This window comes from Accipiter gentilis, chromosome 17, assembly GCF_929443795.1.
Source record: "Accipiter gentilis chromosome 17, bAccGen1.1, whole genome shotgun sequence".
NCBI lineage: Eukaryota > Metazoa > Chordata > Aves > Accipitriformes > Accipitridae > Astur > Astur gentilis.
In genome coordinates, this window is record NC_064896.1 from 12,643,224 (window position 1) to 12,666,193 (window position 22,970).

A 22,970-nucleotide genomic window follows, 5' to 3' on the forward strand; every position below is an offset into this window, starting at 1 on the left:
TTCTCCTCTTCCTTGCACCCAGGAGCCTAGCACACAGCTCTTGACTTCAGCTTTGTAGCTTGGCCATGCTTCTGGTGTGTATTAAGCCTCTTCCAGTGGTCAATAGAAAAGCTACCCAAAAAGCCAGCAGGCCTTGGGTCCATCCCTCTGCCCTCCTCCAAGCTGGCCCTAGATATAAAAGTGGAAAGCTGTTGGGGTCGCATGGTGACAGGCAGCGATGCAAATGTTTGAAGAAGACAGGTAGGAGTTAATAGGTGGGAACCAGGCGAGAGCAGAGCAGGTGGTTTTGGGGCTGTGTGGGAAGAGGGGAAGGAAAGAGCCCAGTTCTCATATTAACTGATAACATTGAGCGCGTTAATCAGCGAGTGAAGCTCATCCCTTACACTCTCCAGGGAGTGGCAGATCGTCTGAGGGCTGTCCAAGAGCTCGATGCTGTGAGTGTAGGGCTCGTATTTCACTGAGAAGGGCCGCTTGATGTGTGCCGCGTAGCTCCTGCAAGGAAAAGGTGCAGAGGGCTTGGTACAAGAAATGGGTCCTGAGTCTCCCTCCTACCCACCACCATTTACCCAGATCACAACAGGTTAATGCCTCCTTTAGGCAGAGTTTCTAGGTTAGCACAAAAGCTCTGGTCTCCCACCTTTACAGCTCCACAGGGCTATAGCTGTAGTTGAGATCCCTTCTCTTCAGCAAGGAAGACCATGAGTTTGACTGCAGGTGTCCATGGGCTGAACACACGGGCTTGCATCAAACTGGAGGGTACACTGAACTGGTCACCTCCATGGCCATCATCAGGCACCCTCTACTTCAATTTCTTTTTTTCTTTTTCAAAAATGCCGAGGAGATTTAGAAGCTAATCGCAGGGAAAGCCCGTGGAATTATAGTATTATATTCCTAAATCCTTTCTGACATTCATTTATTGACTAATCTCTGCTTGGGGAGGGGCGAACTAGCTGCAAGCTCTATTCAGGACAGATTTGACAGGCTGTGGCTCAGGCGTGGCTGAAAGGATGGGAATTGCATTATCAGAGCCATGTGCTTGAGCAAAGTTGCACTACTGTACCCAAAGCCAGCTGGAGTGCAGATCTCAGTAATGAGCCTGACTTTACCTGATACCTCTCAAGAGCAAGACCTTCTTGCTACCTTTCTAATGGAGAAGTACATGGTCAAGTGAAAACAAATCAAGGGTAAGTTTTCCCCAAAGTTGCTCCTGTTCACTTCCAACACCAAAATTTGTACATTTGGCTGGGTACGGGGGTTTTTTCTCTAGCAGCCGTGTAAATATGGAGCTGGGGATCTATATTTAGGTACCCATGGCTACAGTCTCATGCTGGAAAGGCCTGGGAAGATGAGGGGACAAACAGCACTAGCACCAGGCATGCTCCTCGCCTCTGCTGAGGTTTCACCCTTTCGCTCCTGAATTGCTTAGCTTAGGGTACCCTCTTGTGGCTACCGTGGGTCTGCTCTGGCGCAGGGCTCGGGGAAAACGCATCCCTTTCCCGGACAGATTCTCCTCTGGCTGGTACTACATGCCGTGGGGAAATCTAGTCCTGAATTGCTGGGGCTGGGGGGCGAACCCCAGACAGGGCCAAGCGGCAAAACGGTCAAAGCCACAGGCTGGTGCTGGCAGGGGGCTGCCAGGCTTGCAGGGAAACAAAAAGAAGTGCAAACGGAGGGGCTTTCTGCATACTCACGTTGTCCAGTTCCTAAAAGATGCGGCTTATCTCAGTATTACCAGGCAAGGTCCAGCTCGTCTCACTTATTAACGTTATTGGCCACTGTGATGACTCGTAGCACAGTTGCTAATGGTTAGAAACTTGCCTTCCAACATGGGTGTGTTGACACCTTTTTGAAGCATAAAAGTACCACATGGATGCCTAGAAGGGCACTGACGGAGCTCTGTCTACCCTAGAAAACTAGTAGGAAGTTTTCTTTCTAGGAAAAGAGGCTTTTCATGAGGGATAACACTGATAATCAGTGTTCATGGTGGCAACTGCCAGTAATGCAAAAAATATAGATGTTTTAATGTTTTCACCTCATAGACTAACATCTCTGTGGTCTCTGAGCTCTTTAAAGAGGATCATTTACAGTGCTTGTCACTGTCAAAATCCTCTAGCCTCATCCTGGCTGTGTATATGGTGTATTTTTACTTTTTAAATGCAAGGAAATGACTCATTAGGCCACGGTTGTTTGGGTTTCTTTAAAGCAGCCTAGTGTGTGTGAGAGGACAGGCTCCCCAGCTACTTGCTTTTGAGCAGCTGGACTCCAGGTTGTATGAACGGTGCAAGTGAGGGTAATAAAAGCAGAAGTTGAAATATAGCAGTCCTCGCTACGTTATTTATATGAAATACCCCACTAGCAGGAACTGCAAAGTCATGTCATTGTGTAATACTTCATCTCAGCCTACCCCTTTCCTAAGGTAAAATGGTATAGGCAAAGTTTACCTCTGTCAGTCAAATGTTAAAGGACTGAGCTTTCCTCCTGTGGGCAATTCTGGGTATGACTAAGCAAATCCTCTTCTGAACACATGTCCATGGGTAGAGCTGCCCCTCTCCATCCTGTCTGAAGTGCCACGGGATGGGGAAACCCAATTACACTGGCTGGATGCTGTCTGGCATCTGCTAACCCATGTTAACCAGCTTAGGAGGCAGAAGTTCCTTTTTTTCCATGGATAAATCAATCCATGTCAAGCAAATATTTTTTGTTTTTGTATGAGCTACTAACAATGCCTGGGGGGGGAGCTGCTGTTTGAATGCTAAATGGCTACGTTGCCCAGCAGCTGCTCAGAAAGACAAACATCTTTCTGCATCCTAAATTCAGAGAATGCCACCATTTTGAGCAGCTCTTCACCTCTCTCCTAAAACTTTCAGCCACAGAGCAAACTTTTACATGACACAGAAGCCTGTGTTTCAGAAGGACACATGCTAGTGAGATGCTCCCGTGAAGGACAGCCAGTACCTGACCTGTATCACTTGGCCCTTCTGCAGCAAGGAAGCAAAGGGGGACCTGGTGGATGCTTTGGGTCTCCAATTGCTGGACCACCAGCCCTCTGTTATGTTGCTTGGCCTCCCCTGGGAACTTGAGATGGTCTGTAACTCCTTCTTGTGGGAACTAGGCAGACGAGCTAGATTTGTCCCTTTTCTTGCTCCCTCAGTCTTGTCTCCAAGAGTGCCTCCCACTCCATACCACTCCTCCACACCCACACCCTTGAGTCCAGCATATTTTGGGGGGACTCTTGGGTGAATCCAAGGGAATGAGTCTGGACCCCGTAGGAACTGGAGAATCTCTTTACTTTGAAAGACCTGACAACACTTTCCAGAGTACTTCTGAGACCTTGAGCTGAAAGCAGCCATGGTGTCAAACCCTGTTTCAATATATTATAGCTTCATTTCCTTCTGTTTGAGTGTCTCACTGCCCAGTCCTACCTTAGTTTATTTTTGGCATCGCTGAAGCTCTCGGACACAAAATATACGGGCTGGTAGTTCTGGTCCTGGTAGGGCTGAACAGCAGCAGCATCAGGGTCAAAGTCTCGCACCTCTGGTTCATCTGACAAGGAGTGCTATGGACACAGCAGAAAAATGTTGGCATGAAATTAAGGGATCAGAGAGCACATATGTGATAGACAGAGGTGGAGAACAGATTGGGTAAAGCCATTGGAGCTGTGCAGAGGAAGAAGGTTTTTTGCCGTAAGGGGTCTAGAGCAGAGAGGCAAGTTATGCTGGGACTTACTATGAGCTCCCCGTAGGAAGACAGGAGCCCGGCTCCGTAGGCTTTGACTATCCCGTTCTGTCTGCAGAGCCCAAACTCCACCGTAAACCAGTAAAGCTGTGAAAGGAGAAAGAAAATATGCATAGGGGATACAGCTCCTCATCTTCATCTCCCTGTCACTTCTGAGCCCTTGCATCATGACTGATGTCTGGGGTTGTTTAAATGAACGGGTGCCTGGCATTTTGTCCCTTCTCCTTACCCTGCACCCATCACAGCCAGAGCAAAGTGCTAAACTAAGTTTCTGCCACACCAGGACAGATGGAAACTGTGTCCCTGAGCTGGTCCTCTGCATGTCTGGCTGCTGCACGGTGCTGCCGTTCGGTGTCCTTGGAGCAGGACGGGTCACCTTGCCAAGGGAGAGCCAAAGGAAGTGGATGCCATTTAATCCCATCCCAAAGAGTCCCAGCAGTGCTGTCGTTAGAAATACGATGCTTGATGATACTATGGTGCCTGAGAAAATTGGGTTAATGTGCAAGTGAGCTCTGCTGTTTAACTGATCTCTGCTCTGCACAGTCATCATGAAAAAGCAGGTCTGAAACAGATCGGGTAGGGGCTCTGAGCCTGCAAATCTGGGGAAACTAGGCTGGACCACTCCCCTTGATACTGCAGAAGTGCTGCTGGAGGGGTTGGGGCCCCCATCTAGCACAGAGAAAAACTTACCGTTGCGAGTTTCTCAATTTCTTCATCAGTTGCTCCCAGAGACGCCAGCCCAATGTCCTGGGAAGAGAAGGGAAAGGGTGAATGTCAGCACAGATTTGGTCTGAGGGCCTTACGCGTGCATTGCTCTGTTTTATTGCCTTGAGACAACAGATACTGTTGCCCTGCACTGCCATGCATCTGCTGGGGCTTCATCATGCTCGCACTAAAAATGCTTTGCTGCAGTCTGATATTTTTACTCTGTATTAGTGTTCTCGGTCCATCACTAGGGCTCCTGAATATCATGTTTAATATAAATAAATCCTAGAATAAGAATTTAGGTGGCAAGAGCAGGGTCGGTTTGGGGCAAGGAAGCAGACAAACACCTTACCTGAGAGAACTGGGCAAACGTCTTGTCAGCCAGCATTGGGACATGCCCCAGCAGCTCGTGACAGCAATCCCTGCCAGCGCCCATGGGGAAAGGAGGAAAATATGGTCAGCAGTGGACCAAGTTTGTCCGTTAGGGAGAAAGGTTAATTACTGGCCAGGTGAGATGTCTGGGTAGGGGAGGCCATCAGGGCTGGGCAATACTCACGGCTCGGGGGAGTGCATGGGCGAGGACGCGTGGCGGATGTACTGCGTGCACTGGAAGACACGGAAGGCCAGGCTGGCGAGGAAGTCCCGCGCCGACAGCAAGCCAGCCACCGGCCGGAGCTGGAAGCCGGTCCTCTCTGAAACAGCGCATACTGTCTCTGCAGGGGTGCACGGCCCATGGGCTGTGCTGGTGTCCCGCATTCCCAGCATGGACAGCAAAAACATTGGTGCTGGAAACTAAAGGGTTTCTGCTGTGCCAAGCGTAATCTCTTTGCTCCTGCTAGGGAGCAAAATCTGCTCTTTAGGTGCTCAGTGGGATCATTTGACTCTGAGCTTGACCTTCAGTTGCAGCCCACTGTGTTTTGCTGCAGTTCCCACCACCTGGGGTCTACCCCTGTCCTCTGTGGTCAATGCAAAAGCCTCTACCAGCTCTCCTCCCAAATCTCAGTTCACACACTCCTCCTTCCAGTTCGGGTTTCCCAGCTGTAGCTACCACCACGTGCTGGAGCCCCAGCAGACCCTGGACCTGGGTCCCCCGGGCTTGCACCCACCTTTCAGGAAGCGGGAGACCTCCTCCAGCTGAGGGATGTTGTTCTCATTGTAGCCACAGAATTTCTCCAGTAGATTGAAAGCTTCAAGATACTCCTTGCAGGCGTGGGTGGGGTACAGGCTCTTCAGGGTGCTATATACCTCCTTCCTTCAGGACAAGAGGTAGCAGACGTTCAGTGGCTTGATGTGTCTAGTCCTCTCTTGTCCTCTGGTTATGCACTATCAAGGACTCGTGCCTCTAGGTTTCTTGTCCTTTTGCCTTTCTCTACCACTAAGTCTATGTCTGTGCACATTGGTAGGGGTATGTAAACATACAGACACACATTCAAATGAGCCTCCAAAGTCAGCAGCTGCATCTGCACAGACCTATTTCTGACCTTGAAGGTCAGAAGATTGTATAAAAGGTATTAACTGGAATTAAAATATTCCCTGTACTATGAAGACAGTCAATATAACCAGGAGATGATGTTGTTTAGGAGCCTGTGTACTCAGCTTGTATGACCTGGCCTTGTTATCAGAGACACTCCTGCAGCAACACTCCTGGAATTAATCATGTTCAAAGTGTTTTCCTAAGCGAGGCAAGTGAGGTACTATGCAGATATTCACTGCGGGCCTCATACTTCTTTCTGCAGCTATGATAACTGCCCTTTGGAGGCTGCTACTAAACTAGGTCCCCTTAGAGACGTGGGATTCCAAATTATCTGCCTTGCTCTCTGGGGAGGCTCCTTTGGAGGAAACTCCTGGGGGCTGAAAGTGCTCTCGGTGCAGCCCCAAGAGAAGATGAGACAGAGCATCACTGTTTTGGAGGTAGCTTGCTCTCCCAAATGCATTCCCTACCATAAAACACCACACAATGAGTTGCTGGTTTTTATAACAAGCCATTAAGTAGGATGCTTGCACTCCTGGTACGTTCTTCAAGAAGTCATGCCCTAACTGTTTAGGTTTTGATTCCCAGCTTCTAGTGGTGAAGCCAATAAAGGCCACAGATTAAATCAGTGCTCACCAGGTAGCTATCTCCTCCGCCGTGTACTCCACATGAGGGATTGGGTCCCCGCTGCAAGGCAAAAGCACCGTTACTGACAGCAGCAGAGCACAAGCTAGACTCCTCTTCCCTTTGAGAAGGAAGCACTTTGGAGAAGCTCTGCATGATGTTGATCAATCTTCTTTAAACCAAACAAGGGGGTGACAGGAAAGACAAAGCCTTAGCACTGGGTCATTTGTACAAGTGCAACAAATACATAGACACAGAGAAAAGCATTAGTCTAGCCAGAGGTTATAAATGAACAAGGGATGCACAAAAGCTTAGCAGGCATAATGTTGTCCAGGAAAAAAAATGGTCTTCACTGGAAAAAATTGAAACTTTGTGTGAAAATACATTAATTTCATGTGCCTGAACTTCAGGGGGCTGATGGCTCCAAGAATGAATCAGTGGCTGGGAAATAAGGAAAACTAAATGCATTTGAAATGCAGAAAACTATATTGTCAGTAAGATTAAGGACAGCAAAAAAAGAAAATCTTAATATTGATATAAGTGGGAACTAAAGAAGACTCTCACTTTTGTCTTTTCTGCATCATAATTAGCAACTGTATTTCCTACATCCTTCTGTTCTGTATTTGAACAAATGAAGTATTCACATATTACAGCAATAAAGCATAGTTCCTCTTCCATTAACAGCCTGAAGGGATGCTACACAGTGGCTCATAAATGCTAACCGGCAGATGAGATGTGAGGAAAGACATCTTAAATGGGTGCATCACCTAGGACAGTATTTCTTCCTGTGTCCCTCAGGACTCTCTTGCTGGCACAGTGACTTTCTGTACATTTAGTATTAGTACCAGATAAAAACATTTATGTCTATATTCAGGGCTTCAAATCTGCAAAGAACATGAAAGCTAACAGAGCAGAAAGCCATGCCAGGATTACACCAGTTGCAGGGGTAGTTCAAGAAGGTGACCCATATAATTTCCATAGCCTGCTTTCAGCACACCTTGCTACAGAAATCAGCATTTAAAGTCTTGCTCAGAGAAAGAGATGCTACGGTGGAAGGCAATGTTACTGAATAGGGTCTAGGGAATAATTTACAAACCCAGCTGAATATTAGAGCTCTGTTGGATGTTGTAGTGAAGAGGCTGAGTCCTATCACTGCATATATCAGAACAGGAGTATTAAGCAGGAGTACAAGAGATAGTCTTAAATCTATATAAGACAATGATAAGACCATTACTGGCGTCTATTTAATTTATCAGAGAGAGGAGGTGAACCATTTAGTCTATAAATTTCCTCATAGCAAAAAAAATGTATCTGATAGCAGAACTCAATCTAGCAAATGAAAGGCCTGTATGATCCATTGGGTGAAAGCTAAAGCTACAACATTTGGTTTAGAAATAAAACCCACTTTTTTTCACACCCAGGATAATGAACCATTGGAACAAGTTTTCTGAGCACATAGTAGCTTTTTCAGTACTTGAAACACTGGAAGTCAAAACTAGATGTCATTCTAAAAGAGATGCTACGTTTCAGAATTAACTTTGAGGTCTGATGGAGTTATACGTGGCTTTTGTTATGCAGGAGGTTTATTCTGGCTTTATCAATGTATGAATTAATGACCACAGTAATTTTTTAATTGAGACTGGAAGACGTAGAGAGAAGAGGGACACAAAAAGAGCTGGCCAGGCTGAATGGGGAGACAAAACATAAAAGAAGTCTTATGCAGGTAGAACAAGGACTTCCCAACAGGTTGCATCGACATGGCATTATCCCTGCATGGATGTTAGGAAAGAGACTTACTGCTTATAGTGAAAAGCAATTTCTGCTATCGATTTCCTTCTCTGGCGATATACTTGGTCAGAGTAGCCCTGTGATGACAAATAGGAACAGAGACAGGATTTTTAATCGGTTACTAAAATTTCTCACCCAACAAAGTTCATCACTGGCTGGAGAAATTTCTCTCATGGTGGTGATTGCACTGCAGTTCCCTGATCAGCTCCACTAATGGGTGTTCTCCAGCTCCCTGCTTCTGAGGGAAGGCTCAGGACTCCAATGTGAGGCTGTGCCCACACAGACTAACTCACCGGGTGATCCAGATCCAAGTCAGGGTCAAACTTGGTGACCAAATGGTGGCACTTGTCCAGTTCACAGATTTTTCTGGGAAACCAGTGAACTGTGGGGAGAGAGAAAGAGAAAAGATGTCTGTGGAAGTGAAGATGGAGCATATCCTGCTGAGAAGGGGTTGTGAGGTTGAGTAAGATACATCTGACCCAGTGTACCAAATGCACACCCACAACAAACAGCACATGGCACAGCTGTGCCTTCCAGGCAGTAGTCCCACACTCTCAATGCTCTTGTCCTAAAGTCAGGTCTAACGCCATTATCTGCATCTCATGACTTCCTTGTCCATCTCTCAGGAGAGTATTTTGTGACAAAAGTAAACAAGAAGATGAAAATTGGATTTTACTTAAAGATTCTAGACTTCATATTCACACACATCTAGACTTCACAAATCCAGAGTTCCAACTGGTTGTAGAGAGATTACTGCAGAGCTCTAGGGAGATTTTACAATAAGAATCACCTTGCCTTCAGAACAGGACGGCATAGGGGGTGTCTTGTAATTTAGTGCTGGATCTGTACAGAGTTCCTGACACATAGGTAGGAAACTACTTTACATTTATAATATAAAACACTGGAATAGAGATGGAGAACTCTGTAGGAGAGGGTATGAACAAAGCATGAAATTTCATCTTCTATCTCTATTTTTTTTCAATCTGGCACCAGAATAATGGGCTATGGACTCTGGAGTCTGTTGAGAAATGGACAAGGCGGGAAGTGGCTTTCAGGATTCAGCCGTCCCAGAGTCAGTCTCTTCTGTTTTACTCAGATTCGGCATACAGTAGCCCTTCCTCTTCCCGGGGAATTACAAAGTCTCCACCCTGTTTCTACAGCTCAGCCTCTCCACAAAAGTGAAACAGTTTGTAAGTGCCTTACATTTGTCTTCCTTAGTGGTCCTCACGTCTTCTGCTACCCTCTTGATGGAGCTAATGAAAGTATTGAGGTCAGAGCTGTGGACTTCACAGCGCACAAAGTATTCCAGTTCAGCGGTCCCTTCACGAGGCTTTCGGCTAAGCCTGGTCTCCAGGTGGTGAATTTTAGCTTCAAATGTCTTTGGGGACATGGAAAAGGAGAACAAAACCATTAAACAACGCTTGAAACACCTGCTGGTACTTCACAAAGGTGTCCATATGGATACGTTTGGGAGGGACTCCCCCTTGTCTTTTTCTTCTTCCTTTATTTTCCCCACTGGGATAGACACACTTATCTATTAATTCCACAGCTTTTCCTCCTGGACAGACAACTGGCGGGGCTGCTCAATAACTATCAACAGAAGACTTCCACCATGGCAAAGAAAATCGTATCAAAATCGGGGAAGCCGATGTGGCACAGTGCCACCTCCTATGACCTCCCTGTCCTTCCACCTCCCACTTAAGGCAGAGGTGCTTTTCTACCGCTTGAGGGGGAAGGGGCTGGCGGTGACGCGGAGGGGCGGCCCTGCCCGGGCGCGGCGGGCGGCGGGCGCTGGCCATGGTGCTGAACCGGCGGGGCTCAGCCCGGCCGGTCGGCAGTCATGGGGCTCACCATCGGAACTGACTCCCAAGGAACAGGGAGGGGGCAGAACGGAGCCCACAGGCGTCCAAAGGGCCTGGTAGATTTGTGGGTATTTTCTTTAGCTCAGTGAAAACTGGCAGCACAAGCTCAAGGCCCTGGGCAATGACCCCACCTTCCTAAACTCCCTGCAAGGTCTTTGGTAGAGGAAAGGACACGATTTCTCTTGTTAATCGGGGGCAGAAAGATGAGAAGGAACAGATGTGATGCCACAGGTAAATCAAATTTAGGACCGTGTTTTTTAATGTACCTACCAACTTCACTATTACATTGTCCCCTCAACAATCAATACCTTTGCATTAATCTGACAGCCGTGATTACATTACCTATGCTTTGGCTGCATGTAACACATACAGAAGAGCGAAACCAGCTTCCCTGCAGCCTGGTTCATGATGAGGCAAATGTCATTATGCCCGTCTGCTTTCATATCTTGTAACCTTCATTGCCGGAGGGATCTGGGAAATGAATCTTCCTCTGTTGTGGCTTGACATGCTTGTCTTTTTATTATATTTAAAGCGCTCTCAGTGACAAGCTCAAAGAGCTTTTTGAGTAAGAAAGCTCTTGATGTGGCAAGTGAATTGCTCCAGGAAGAAACAAATAATATTTGAACATAAGCTGCCTCTGCCTCTTGCTTGATGTTTTAAAAATTATTTAAATTATAGACCTTAAACGCAGTGTAACTTGAAATCTACCAAGTACAAAAGCCTATACTTCTATTTTTCATACTCGCTAAGCGGTCTGTTGCATTTGAAATGTTACACTGATGGATTTTTCATGCCTTAGCTGGCAGCTGTACAGTTCTAGGAAGGAGATCCCAACCATGAAAACACCAAGGCTTTTGTCTGACAAGCTTGTCTTAGAGATTCAGTCTTGAGATAAGAAACATATGTTGTCCAGAAAACATCTTTTCTTGCAGCAGTCCTTTTAGAGGAGATGCAAGTTGTTTTGTAATTGCTGAAGATCTTAAACACTTTTCATAAGATGATCAGAGATAGTACTGCATGGGCAATGAATAGTTAGAATGCCCAACAATTGCAGGGAAATACTTATCCCCCAAACACACTTTTTGTATGCTTACAGCTGTTAAGTAGTGGTTTTGCTGTATAGTGTTGCTGGTGATCTGTTTTTACCCCAGAAGTGGTTGCATTTCATGGGGAAGAAGTTGTCACATAATTATCACGTGTATTAACATATGAGCTAGCAGTATGCCCTTGTAACAAGAAAGGCCAACCACATACTGAATTGTAGCAGCAGACTACAAGACTGTAGATAACAGGTCAAATGAAGTGATTCCTCTATCTCTATCTATCCCAGATGAGGGAGACCACATCTGGAGTACCATGTCCCATAGAAGAAAGACATTGATGAGCTGTAGCAGGTATACTGGAGGACTGTCAAGATGCTTGGGGGCTGGAGCACAAATGTTATATGAATAAAGACTGAGGGAATTGGATTTGTTCAGCCTTAAGTGAAGGGGTAGGGGACATCAGTTCACTGTCTGCTAGTACCTGGTAGGAGGATGTAAAGAAGACAGAGCCAGACTCATCTGAAAAGCATACAGTGGGATGGCAAGAGGCAATGGGCAAAAGCTGGAAGCAAGGACATTAAAAAGAAAAGGGAAAGAGAAAAATCTTTTTACCATGAAGGCAGTTAAACACTGCTCAAGTTGTCCAAGGAGACTGTGGGATCTCTACCTTGGTGATATTCAAAATGCAACAAGCACAGCCCTGAGCAACCTGCTGTGATTGGACCTGCTTTGAGCAGGAGGTTGGCCTAGAGACCTCTGGAGGCCCCTTACTACCCATGTGACTAGTTAATAGGAACAAATTGTCCTCTCCTCTTACTGCTGAAATCAATGAAATTACACTGCTGTAGATAAAACATATCTCAGAACCTCAGTTTGCAAAACACTTTTGAATCCTTCTGGATGAAAATGTACTACATAAATGCAAGTTGTTGTGTTTTGATTACTGTTTAAATAGGCAGCGCTTATCTCAGTCTTTCCATTCATGGTACCGAGATTGTAGATAATGCAACATTATAGTGCTGGCTGGGGGAAAAAGCTCAATTAGTTACCAGTTTTCGTTGGTATTAAAGAAATACACAGGGCACATCTCAGTGGGGGGACCAATAGAACCTTTAAGATTTGAATCAAATTAATCCCTGAAGTAGGGAGGTAATTTTGAAATCAATATGCCAATACTAGTTTTACGCCCAGGGTGAAGTTGTTCCTGTAACTCTTTGGCCAAGGACCAATGTGGCAATGCCATTCAGAGACTGCCAAATCTTTGACCCCCAACTAAGGTGGGTTTGGTCTGTAGCCATGCAGGACACACAGCTTGCTTTGAATGTGGGATCAGAACCCTGCACATGAAGTTGAAGTTCTGAGCAGTGGAGGGGGCTGTCAGAGTACACTACAAGCCACAAGAGTGTGGATTGTAGGTGTGAAACTGTGTGGTTGGATCCAGTAATTAAGCAAAGCTAAGCCCAGAGCTTAACAGCACTACCAGACAGAGATATGGTTCATTCTTACTGATGGAAAGTGAGGGCAAGCTGGGGCATGAGCAAAGCATGACTGTGGGGACATCAGACAATTAACTGATAATTTGCAGTAGGCAGACCTAGTCTGAGTCTTCTTTAGTAGACTGAAGTGATATTTCTCACAGAAGAGCCGTGAAACCTGTAGTGTGTTCCCTGTTTCCCATACAACAGGTTAGGTACTCACCTCAAATACCTTAAGGGCACGGGACAGTGGTGAAGTCTTGGCTCCCTTGAGCATGAAGAAGAGGTTCAGCATGGCTCTCCCATCCTTCTCCTCAAAGACAATGGTCTCTGTAGACTCTGCAGCATCAGTGGCTGCAGCTGCAGCCTCTCTTTCCTTCCTGGCATCTTCAATGAGGCTTTGACGTCTACCAATGAACCGTGGAGACTGAAGGCAGAACAGAAATAAGTAACACTTCTGATAGAACTGTAGGGGAGATCAGAGGCATCCCCGGTAGCTGGATGAGGTGTGACCAATGTGTCTCAGCAGAGGAAGAAGGGGAAGGTTGGACTGACTTGCCTGGCTTTGTAGAGGAAGCTCTGGTGATGAGGACTGAGGCTTTAGAATTGAACTTTCGGAAATGTGGAGCTTTAGGAAAAATCTGTGTAAAATATCCTTGTAGCACGACTGGAGAGTGGGCTTCTCCCCTCACCTTTCCTAGCAACAGTTTTCAATATCCTTCAAAAAATAAAAACCAGAAACAATCTTACGCAGTTTTCAGGTGTCTGATGAACCCAAGTGGAGTGGCATTAGATAAACATGAAGTCATCTGAGAAAAGACACACTGTGAGGGACAGCTGAAGCACACAGCTGCGACCTGGCCAGGAAACACGAACTGTTTGCAGGTGTATTACCAGGGCAGCTTAGCTAAATTGTCCCCAGGATCCAACATGACATTTTCTTCTGACACTGAGTGGATGCTTGCCCATCGAAATGTAATTGGAACCACATCCATATACTCCAGAAATTAAATTCCTTCCACTGATCTATAGATTTGGTTTGTCCCAACAAACTCCTACAGACTTCTGTTACTTGGAATTACACCTAAAATGCTGCAACTCTCTGCCTGGGGTCATGTTAGGTCACTTTTTATATTTATAGTGAGCTACAAACTATTTCAATCACTGCTGTTTCTTTTGTTACACAAATAGCTCATATACAAACTTATTTGTTCTTGGTCTTTTTACAACCAGTTTTCCCTTTAGAGGCAGCTCAGCTGGTTCCAATTTTCTGTGTTCAATACCCAAACCAGATGACAAACCCTCAGAACTTGCTAAAAGAAACCTGGGGCAGCACTGAAGAAGGAGCACCATATAAAGCCTTCCAGCACCTGCGCAGAGAGCAGGACTGGCTGCAGTTTTCCCTCTGATTACATTGAAAATATATGGAAAAAGATATAGATGCTAACCAGGCAGCATCTTCCCTGCCTTATGAAAATTTGGAGGATGTTTTCCTTTTAAAAAGGCAGCCTGCTGAACTACTAAGCTTACTTCCTCTCTGATTTTCAAAGCCCCCCATCAGTAACTAATGTTTCCTGTGAAAATCCTCTTGGATGCTTTAGCAGTGTAAAGCTGACATTTTAAATACAGCCTGAAAAATACAGCTCAGCTTTCAGTGTGTTTTATATCACTACTGTTTAAAGCTAAGCTGGTGTTTACTTTAAAGTGCTTGCAATAAGCAGGGTGAACAGCCTTGTGCTAGCCACCATAACTGGGCTCTGCAGCTGCCCCAAGCTGGGCAGTGCATTAGCTAAGGATGTTTTATCACACTGTGCCTCGAGGTGCAGAGGTGCAGCAGGACTTTACGTCTGGGGTGGGGAAATTAGACCCCATGTTTAAGCTGTAAATCAGGTTAAAGTCCAACTGGGAGGAGTTTAAATAGCGAGAAGACTTGTGTTACTGCAAAGCTGCACTGGGAGAGGCAGCCTCGACCAGTCAGACTCATGTGCTGGGACTGGGTGGCCCCTGGCAGGCAGGAGTGGGGGTTTCAGTCCCTCTTGAGGGGTCCCTGAAGTTGCTTAGCTCCATGCTGGCATGTGGGTGGGTAAATTAAAAAAAAAAAAAAAAAAAAAAAAAAGTCTGAATCTTGCTTGTGACAAGAGGGCTGGGAGGGGTCTGCCTGTCTGCTGCCTCTTCTGCTGGGTAGGGCTGCCTGGCTGCATGCTCCCCATCTCATCCTCCTCTCCTCTGCCACTCACATGTACGCTCATTAGCCTATTACCTCCTTTTGCTGGAAATTAGGAATCTGGCATATAAACTAACCAAACTGATCCCTCATGATAAATGCTTTCCTTTCTTCGGAAGGCACAGTTACCTGGTATTTCTGAATTGACTTGCAGACTAGCTCCCTGAGTGCATATCTAGCTACAGTGTGAGAATTCCAATTTGATTTTGCAAAGCATTTATTTGCCTAACCGGGGCCTGAGTTTGTCATTCACCTCTTATGAAGGGTTAGTTTGTACCTCTTACAAAGGGTTAGTACATTTTTCCTTCTTTGAATTTGCTGCCACTCAGAGTGCCCAGCCTGAGTAGTGACACTAAAAATACTGTGTTCTGAGTTAAAGTACTTTGGCTTTTTTTTTCCTGGCTCATTATTTGCAACAAGCAGGAAGGATTGTAAAGACAGTTTCCCTCTCTGTAGCATGGGGACAGTAACGTCCAACTCCTGCTTGCCTGGGAGCTCCTTGCTGCTGGTTTACCTCCAACTGCTCTCTGCTGCTTGGCTCTGCTTGTGTGCCCTGTAACCAAATCCTGCTCCAGCTACAGTCCTGGGGCGTCTCGTAGAAACTATTAGGAGCAGAAAAACTAAATAAGTATCAAAAGATTTTTTCACAGTGTGAGTTTGACCAGCTGCCTAGCTGACATGTAAAATACCTGCCTGTGTAGGTGAGTTCTGGGATTGCAAAGGTCCTTTTTTTCCCCACAGTTTGCACAGTTTCCCCTGCAGTGGGGTGAGGTCATCACGAGGGCCAGGAACACGCAGTGTCACGTACAAATGCAGAGTCATGCCTCTCGCCTGGTAGAAGCCAGTAAAATAAGTGATGGGGTTGTGGAGATCTGCTGTGCTAGGTGAGAGCAAAGGGCAAAGCCTTTCATAGAGCCTGCTCCTGAAATGATCCTCACAGGGCTGTTTTAATTTTTTTTTATTTTTCTAAGAATTTCCATTCAAAGAAGGGATACGAAGACGGGCTGAGGTTTTACATCCACCCCAGGCTGGAGGAGCCGTTTACCCCAAACATGTTGCCACGCTCCTGCCATCACACTTGGTGAACACAAATTCCTCAGGCCCCTTTGTTCAGTGGCCCATTTCCTATCAAACACGAAGCAGCAGCCCAGAGTCTGTAATAACCAAACACTCTCCCCTCCTCCAGACAACACCGAGCGTCTCAAATACTGATTTGAAGAGCAGTCTGGAAAATACCGGGTTTTCAAGAATGACTTAAGTGTTCATTATTTCGCCAGAATGAAAATGGTTATGCAAGAGGGAAGCCTTCCCTGATTTCCATTTATTAGAGAAAGGAAGCTCACCTCCTTGTTTCCTAAATGTTTCCCTTCCTTTCCAGCACACTCCACCCTCCAAAACACCTTTTGCTGCCTATGTAGCAGCTGATTTTACAAAGTCAGAGCATCACAGAGGGTTAAGAGGAGGGTGGGTGAACAAAGCAGCGGGCATAGGGGAAGAAATTGGGAAGCTCTTTAACCGACCTGCTGGAGTCACCCTGCAGACATCTGCCGAACATATCTGCTCCCTAACCTGGCTCGATTCCCGGGTTTCCTCCTGCCGAGCACCCCGAGGGGGTCCCCTCCTGGTGCACTTGCTGCCACCAGCTGCTCTGGCTCCTCCAGGGTCACTCACAGCCCGGCCACATCTCTGACCCACAGGACTGTCCCGTGCTGGGAGTCTCCGGGCTCCTCCTGTCTGCCCTGGCATTTGGGTTAGGAGGTGAAATGTCCCTGTACCTACAGCCAGTCCCATGGGTTGGCCAGACTTAGCTTTCTAAAGGCACTTGACAGCTCAGCAGGAAGTTTTTCTCTCCTTTCGCTGTCACATACAGATCTGGTGTGTGCAGAAGCATTCCCTGGGCTAAACCCAGGGCTGAGACCACGTCAGGGAGGGCTGGGAACAGAAGCGGGGGAAGAATGTGCTGGGAGAGAGTGGAACTGCGGACACAGCAGAAGCGAACAAACTGATTAAATTGCCTGTGCCTCATATGTTGTCTGAAATAACAGCCTCACTTTTTCATTATGCTGGAACAGGTAAAATCTCTGCAGTTTATTGCCTTGAAACCAGGAAGGCATTAGATTTTTGAATTGCCTTTCACACTGGGGATTCCTTGTTATTCCTGACTTAGGTCTATGGGTTATTTACCTTGCTTTTGGTTGGGGGGTTGAGGGTTGCATTAGTCCAAGATTTCATCCCCCCAGATGTTTGCATTTCACATGTACCAGTACGTAGAGAGAACTGTTCAGGTAATTTCCCTTTGCCAGCCTGGAGCCCAGAGGTGCCAATGTGGGGGAACTCCCACAAAGGCAGTGTTGGTCCATCTATCCCTGCCTGCCTCTGCCTATAGCTACAGGAGAGGCTACAGTTTTTGGAGGGGGAGGGAAAGAAGTGGAGTAGGGTTGTCTTACCATGATGGCCTCAGCTTGCTTGGAGTCCAGCTCTGACACCGCCCTGCGGAAGCCTTTGGCTGCAGAGGTGGAGATGTTGGGGGTTGGCATCTTTGCTCTTCCACGAGCTCTGCTCTCCGCTTTCCAGCTCCTTGCCAGCTTTTTATAGGGCAGGGCTGACGTCAAAGAGTCTTTCAAATCTTCTCTCCCCCCCGCCACCTCCCCATCATCACCTCCCTCCTCTCTCCCCCTCGGGCTGAGAGGAGGAGGGGACGTGAAGGAGAGAAACGTTTCTGTCCCATTAAATCTAATCGCTACAAAGATTGCAGACACCCTGCCTTCGCTGACCAGACACTCCCCCCACCTGTTTGCCTGTACCCAAAAGATTGCTACTCTGTTTTTTCCTTCCCTTCTTCTTGATGGAGTTCATTCTCATGCCGTGTTGCAGTCCAACACATTTGCTTTCCCAGGTTTGGAGCTGCATGAAAGGATTTTGGTCTGTGAAAGGATGAAATAAAAGAGATTCAGCCCTCTCTAGCCCTTTTTTCCCCTTGTTTGCCTTGTCATTGAGGCAGTAAAGGAATAGGAAAATAACACTGATTCCCCTAAGGCAGCCGCGGGACTGGATGCTGTTCTCACGTACGCACCTCCCGACACCCGGCTCCTGCAAACGCTCTGCATTTCAGTGCTCTCTGACCACCTCATGTCTTGGCTTGGCCATGTAATGCTGACAGCAGGATGGTAGAATCAGGCCCCTTGAGTCCTCAGAGACAAAAAAGGCTTTAAAGAAAATAACCTGGAAAAACACTCTTAATCCTGCCTTCCCTGGGGCTTTGCTCCTCTTGAAGTAATTCCTAAGAGACCAAATGCCTGAGGACAGCTGGGGCTGTGACAGTGGGTGGCAGCTCAGGACCCGTCCTGGACTTTGCTTTGCTGTGAGTAAAAGCGGCCTTTTTCTCCTGAGGGATTTGTAGCATCTCTTCCACCACAAACCAGTGCTGAGGGAATGCATGGTCCTGCTTCATGTTAGCCAGTGCCAGGCTGGGGACAGGCCACTGGCTGGCACAAATCCCTGCTGGCCACCTTGCCAACCACAGCATTGCTTTGGAAGACATCTGCTGAAGACATCTGGTTAGCATTCGTGGCTCATCCTTCCCATAGTGGGACAGCTGAGTTCATGCCAATGTGCTGATGATTTTTGCAGTGCCAAAAGCCCTGGAGGATCGACATCCCATTGACCTCCTCAAGGTTGCAAAGGTCTTGACGTTTGCCATCTCCTGCAAACACCGGAGAGCAGAGAGCATGATCAACATTGCCAGTCCCACCAACGCAGCTTGGGAAGCCCCCACTGGCTAGCGGTTGGTAGAAGTTAAAGCTGAAGTAAGCAGTTGGCAGCAGCAAAATATTTGGCCAACAGTGAGCCAAAATTCATTTTTAAGTCAGGTGGAGCAGCTTCTCTTATTGTGGGTGCTGAGGACACCATGCTGTTCAGTACAGTGGAAACCAGAGGAAGGAGTTAAGCAGCCATCAGGGCTCCTCTCTCCCCAGTCTCTGTGTCCTCCTGTGTGGTACTATCTCGCACACTGAGACCAGTCCTTGCTTCTGCTTTAATTTCATCTCTAATCCCCTCTGAGTCTCCTAAACCTTCTATTTTCCCTCTGCAAAACCCTGGATGCTTGAAACACAAGCTAAAAACCCACCAAACTGATGGAGGGTAATGCTGCCTGGTGTTGCAGGATCATCTCGAAAAACATTTTGCAGGCAGGTCCCAAGTCATGCCTGCTGCCCAGCAGCCAGGTGAGGAGCAGTGCTGCAGGCTCAGTCACCTCCTAGCTCCCGGGGTGGCCTTGGGGACCCCCTTACTGGAAGACACGAAGTAGCACAATCCTACGGTTGATTTTTTTTGTGCCACTGGCTGAGGTGGGCCATGGTAGCCAGAACAAGCTGGGCTACGAGGAACACGACTCCAAGATACCGGCGCTCACTCCCATGCTGCCGCCTTAGCCAGGCGTCCCAGCTGCAGTCGCTGCAGGCTGCACCTTTTCACAACCCTTTTAAGCCCATTTTTTCCAGCAGGTGGACAGAACAGATGACCTTCGGCATTGCTTCGGGCTACCACTGAGTGACTGCTGTCACCTCAGGAGTGACAGCTCTCTTCGATGGCCAGGCTCACTGACCTGCTCAGGAATTGATTGCCTGCTGGCTAAGGGAATGAAGGGTTTGGGGGATGACTATAGGACAGCATTCATTTAAAACATAGCCCAGCTCCTGCTGAAGTTAATCTTTCCATGAAACTTAAAAAGTTTAGCATCTCATGCAGATTGCCACCCATGTTGTCTCATGATCTGTCCCGACTTTTGTGAAGCAAGATTTTTCTCAGGGATCTCATAGACAGGACTTTCAATCAGCATGATGCTCATTTCCATGCCGGAACATTTCTGTCTTACCTCAATCACAGCCACAGAGTGTGAAGAGGGATGCCCACCCCAGACAATCCCACAGAAGTCAATCACAGGAATTCATCTTGATTTTCACCCAGCAAGAGATCTGGTCCTTTTTGGAAACCAAGGGAAAAAAAATTATTGGATTTGGGAGGGGGGGGGGGGGGGGGTGGTGGTGTAAGTTTATCTTCAGTAGCCTTTTTGATATAGGAGGGATTAAAGACAAGCAGTAAGTCAGTAGACTGTCAGAGGCAGTTCCTTCAAACAAGCAGGTGTCTGTCCTAGGTTGCACCAGTGTCTTGCCTTAGGAAGACTGAATCCACTCTGCTGTTAGTGCTTCCCACTATGTAGGAAGTCGATCCCATATGGAAATATATGAGTTAAAAGCAAACTAAGACCATATTGGTCATCTGAAAATAATATATGAAGACTGGCAGGAAGAAGAACCAACTCTAAAAGAGGCCACAAAAATAAAACTTACGTATCTTTCATGTTATACATCAATGAAGAGCCCTCACTGGGGATTCTGTAACTTCATTAATGCCAATAAAGTAGACGTATAAAGAAAGCAAAGAAGATGCCTCTTGCAGCCATTGCCTGTTTGCTTTGCTGAAGAAGTTGTCTTATGCAGCTTCACAGCCACATGAGGCCATTTCATGCAACGGTGGTGTTAGATAACCTAGGATGAAGCTGCAACGGTGTTAAGAGCAGAAAGCCATAGTTAGGCTGAGTACTCAAGAAATGTTTAAAACTATTCAGTGACTTTGCTAGTGTAATACACTGTTAATATATGAGCATTGTCAATGAAGGGCCTTGCCAAGATTGTGCCAGATTCACTGGGATTTCATTTGGGAAGCGAAAAGGAACTTGGGTAGGAGGAAAGTTACAAGAATTGCATTTGAATATTTTTATTGAAGAAACTTTCAATTCTGGGTGAGCTCTTCTGGATTGCACTACCTTTAAAACAGCATGTAGAATATGGAATTTCAGCATTTTTCATTTGAGGTTTTCAGTTCAATTTTAGGACAAAGACAAAATTCAAATTATTTAATAAATTTGATCTTTTTTCCTTCATACTGTTTTCTTACCTTAAAATCAGAAAGAGAAATCATTTTGCTAGACTTTTTTTTTTTGGTAACTGACTTAGTTTAAAGGTCTCTTTAGAACAGCATTTGCCAGGATTGATAAAGCTAAAATCAGCCATCAAAGCAAGTTCCAGCTATTCAAATTTGTAATCAATTTGCTGAAAGGATAGCCTTAAAATGTCAGTTCATGTAAAGAATTGAGAAAATTCGTAAAGTACTTTAAGAAATATGGGAACAGAACGAGTTATTCAGCCTTCCTGCAGACTGTAACATATTCAGTGATCACATATGAAGGATATTCTGATAAACAGTGGCTTTAAAAAGCGCCAATAACATCAGACAAGTTTTCAAGACTATTGTATGAATAGATGGTATTTCTTTGTATATATTTCCTGTTTTCCTTTTGTCTTATTACGCATTGTTTCTCTCCTTGTGAAATCCAGTACTTCATTTAAGCTCATCAGTTCTTCTATTTAGTTATCTCATCCCAAACCCCTTGATTTTTAATCCCTCTTCTTTACATGGATGACAAATTAGTTGTACAACTCTTTTCTTCTTTAAGCCCTGCTAATCTGTCACCCCCCATCCCTGTCTGGTGATAAGCGTCCTGCATTGTATGGAAGCACTCTCCAGCGCAGAGGTTCCACATAGCCAAAGTGAAGTCCTGCTTTCCATGCAACCAAGGGCAAAACTTCCAGATTGCCACAAGTGATGGCAGGACGTTCTCCCTCTGATAAGAGTGGAAAAATCAGGTTGGTTCTCCTGTCCTGGAGGAGAGGACAGAGAGGAGAGCTGACAGAGGACAAGAGCTGGGAGAAACCACGCGGCAGCAGGTTCTCCTTTTGGGCAGGAAAGTGGGCAGTGGGTGGATGCCCTTCAGAGCAGTGTTATCAGCATAGCTGCAAGAGGACAGGCATTCTTTTTTCACAGCCAGTGCAGTGCAAAGCTCCTTAACACATTTTTCCACCTGTGTCCTTCCCAGACTAAGTCCCACCTTTTTGGAGCTTGGACATTTCCATCACTTTGTGTGTCTACATCTCTATAAACCACCTGTTTGGGTCCATGTTTAAGTCCTGCTGCTATCAGGCATGACTTCTGGGGGATGTGAGCCTGTGTGGTTAAACCACGCCAGGCTTGTCTCAGCTTTTGTCATGTTTGACTAACTACCAGATTTGCTAATGAGGAAGAGGAGCCTTTGGGAAGCTTTATGAAAGAAATACAACAGATGAATGGGTCTTCATCACTGCTTTGTTTCTCACACTCCAACCACATGACCGTCCTTGAATGTGTGTGGGTGCCATGTGTATCCAGCTGTGTGTTTTAAGGGATTAATCTGACATAAAGCAGAAACAGCAAACTCTGTTGGACACCGCTTCACTGCACTAGTCCCCAGACAGAAAAGCCCATAAACTGGGCGGCTCTGGCTGTGCCTTCCTCAAGGGTAAAGCAGACCCAAAAGAATCCAGAAATGGCATTAAGGTGCAGACTGCTGCTGGTCCTTGGGAGACTCATTTCACCTGCCACTGGATGCAGGATTGGTGTTGCAGAGAGAAGAGCAAGATATTTTCTTCTTTGGCTGGATCCATGTGGTCATTTTGCATATCCTCAAGCACTGTTTGCAATAATTACCATTCCTGAGCACCTCAGGTGTGGGCACCAAGAGGAAAAACCCATCTGCCCAATTACCGTCCCTCACCATGGGAGTTGGAGGGATCTCCACGCGACAGCCTGTGGCCTTGATACAAGTCCCAGGGTAAATCAGTGGCAAAGGCACTTACAGCCCAGCCTGGTGAGGGTGGGGGTCTCTCCAGTGGCCCAGGCAGCTTCATGGACAGGGTTTGTGCTGTGAGAGTGGCCTGCCAGGAGCCAAAGGAAGGGACAGTGTACGCTGATGTGAGGGTGAGCTGCCGTCTCCCATCACATCCGAAGCAAACCTGATGGCCATGTGGGGTGCCTAGGCCCCCTTGTTGCTCTTTCTCCCACCCACGTGCTCTCTCTCCCTCTTCCCCTCCACAGCCTGAAAAATTACAGTCTGCCACATGAAGCAATTACAGGGGGCTTAGCCAGCTCGATCAAGAGATGTTTTTTTCT

The 22,970-nt window shown here is 46.6% G+C and overlaps 1 protein-coding gene across 1 annotated transcript; it reads right to left on the minus strand.

Moving 5' to 3' along the window:
- Window positions 1–311: 311 nt before the first annotated feature.
- Window positions 312–17,464, minus strand: TH (tyrosine hydroxylase). Its single transcript, XM_049820155.1, has 13 exons — window positions 17,375–17,464; window positions 12,927–13,130; window positions 9,527–9,701; window positions 8,617–8,705; window positions 8,333–8,400; window positions 6,548–6,598; window positions 5,547–5,692; window positions 4,997–5,132; window positions 4,793–4,862; window positions 4,426–4,482; window positions 3,727–3,822; window positions 3,423–3,556; window positions 312–492 (listed from the first exon to the last, which is right to left on the minus strand). Exons 1-13 carry the CDS (start codon window positions 17,462–17,464, stop codon window positions 333–335), a joined length of 1,476 nt encoding a protein of 491 aa, XP_049676112.1. The 3' UTR covers window positions 312–332.
- Window positions 17,465–22,970: the final 5,506 nt, after the last annotated feature.

What these genes read in the sequence shown, in the direction of transcription:
- TH (XM_049820155.1), bottom strand. Translation starts at nt 17,464, where the DNA reads ATGCCAACCCCCAACATCTCCACCTCTGCAGCCAAAGGCTTCCGCAGG. An exon ending in GGTCTCCCGCTTCCTGAAAG is followed by an intron (nt 5,133 to 5,546) that starts GTGGGTGCAAGC and finishes GCGCTGTTTCAG; the next exon opens with AGAGGACCGGCTTCCAGCTC. An exon ending in AAATTGAGAAACTCGCAACG is followed by an intron (nt 3,823 to 4,425) that starts GTAAGTTTTTCT and finishes CTCCTTTCACAG; the next exon opens with CTTTACTGGTTTACGGTGGA.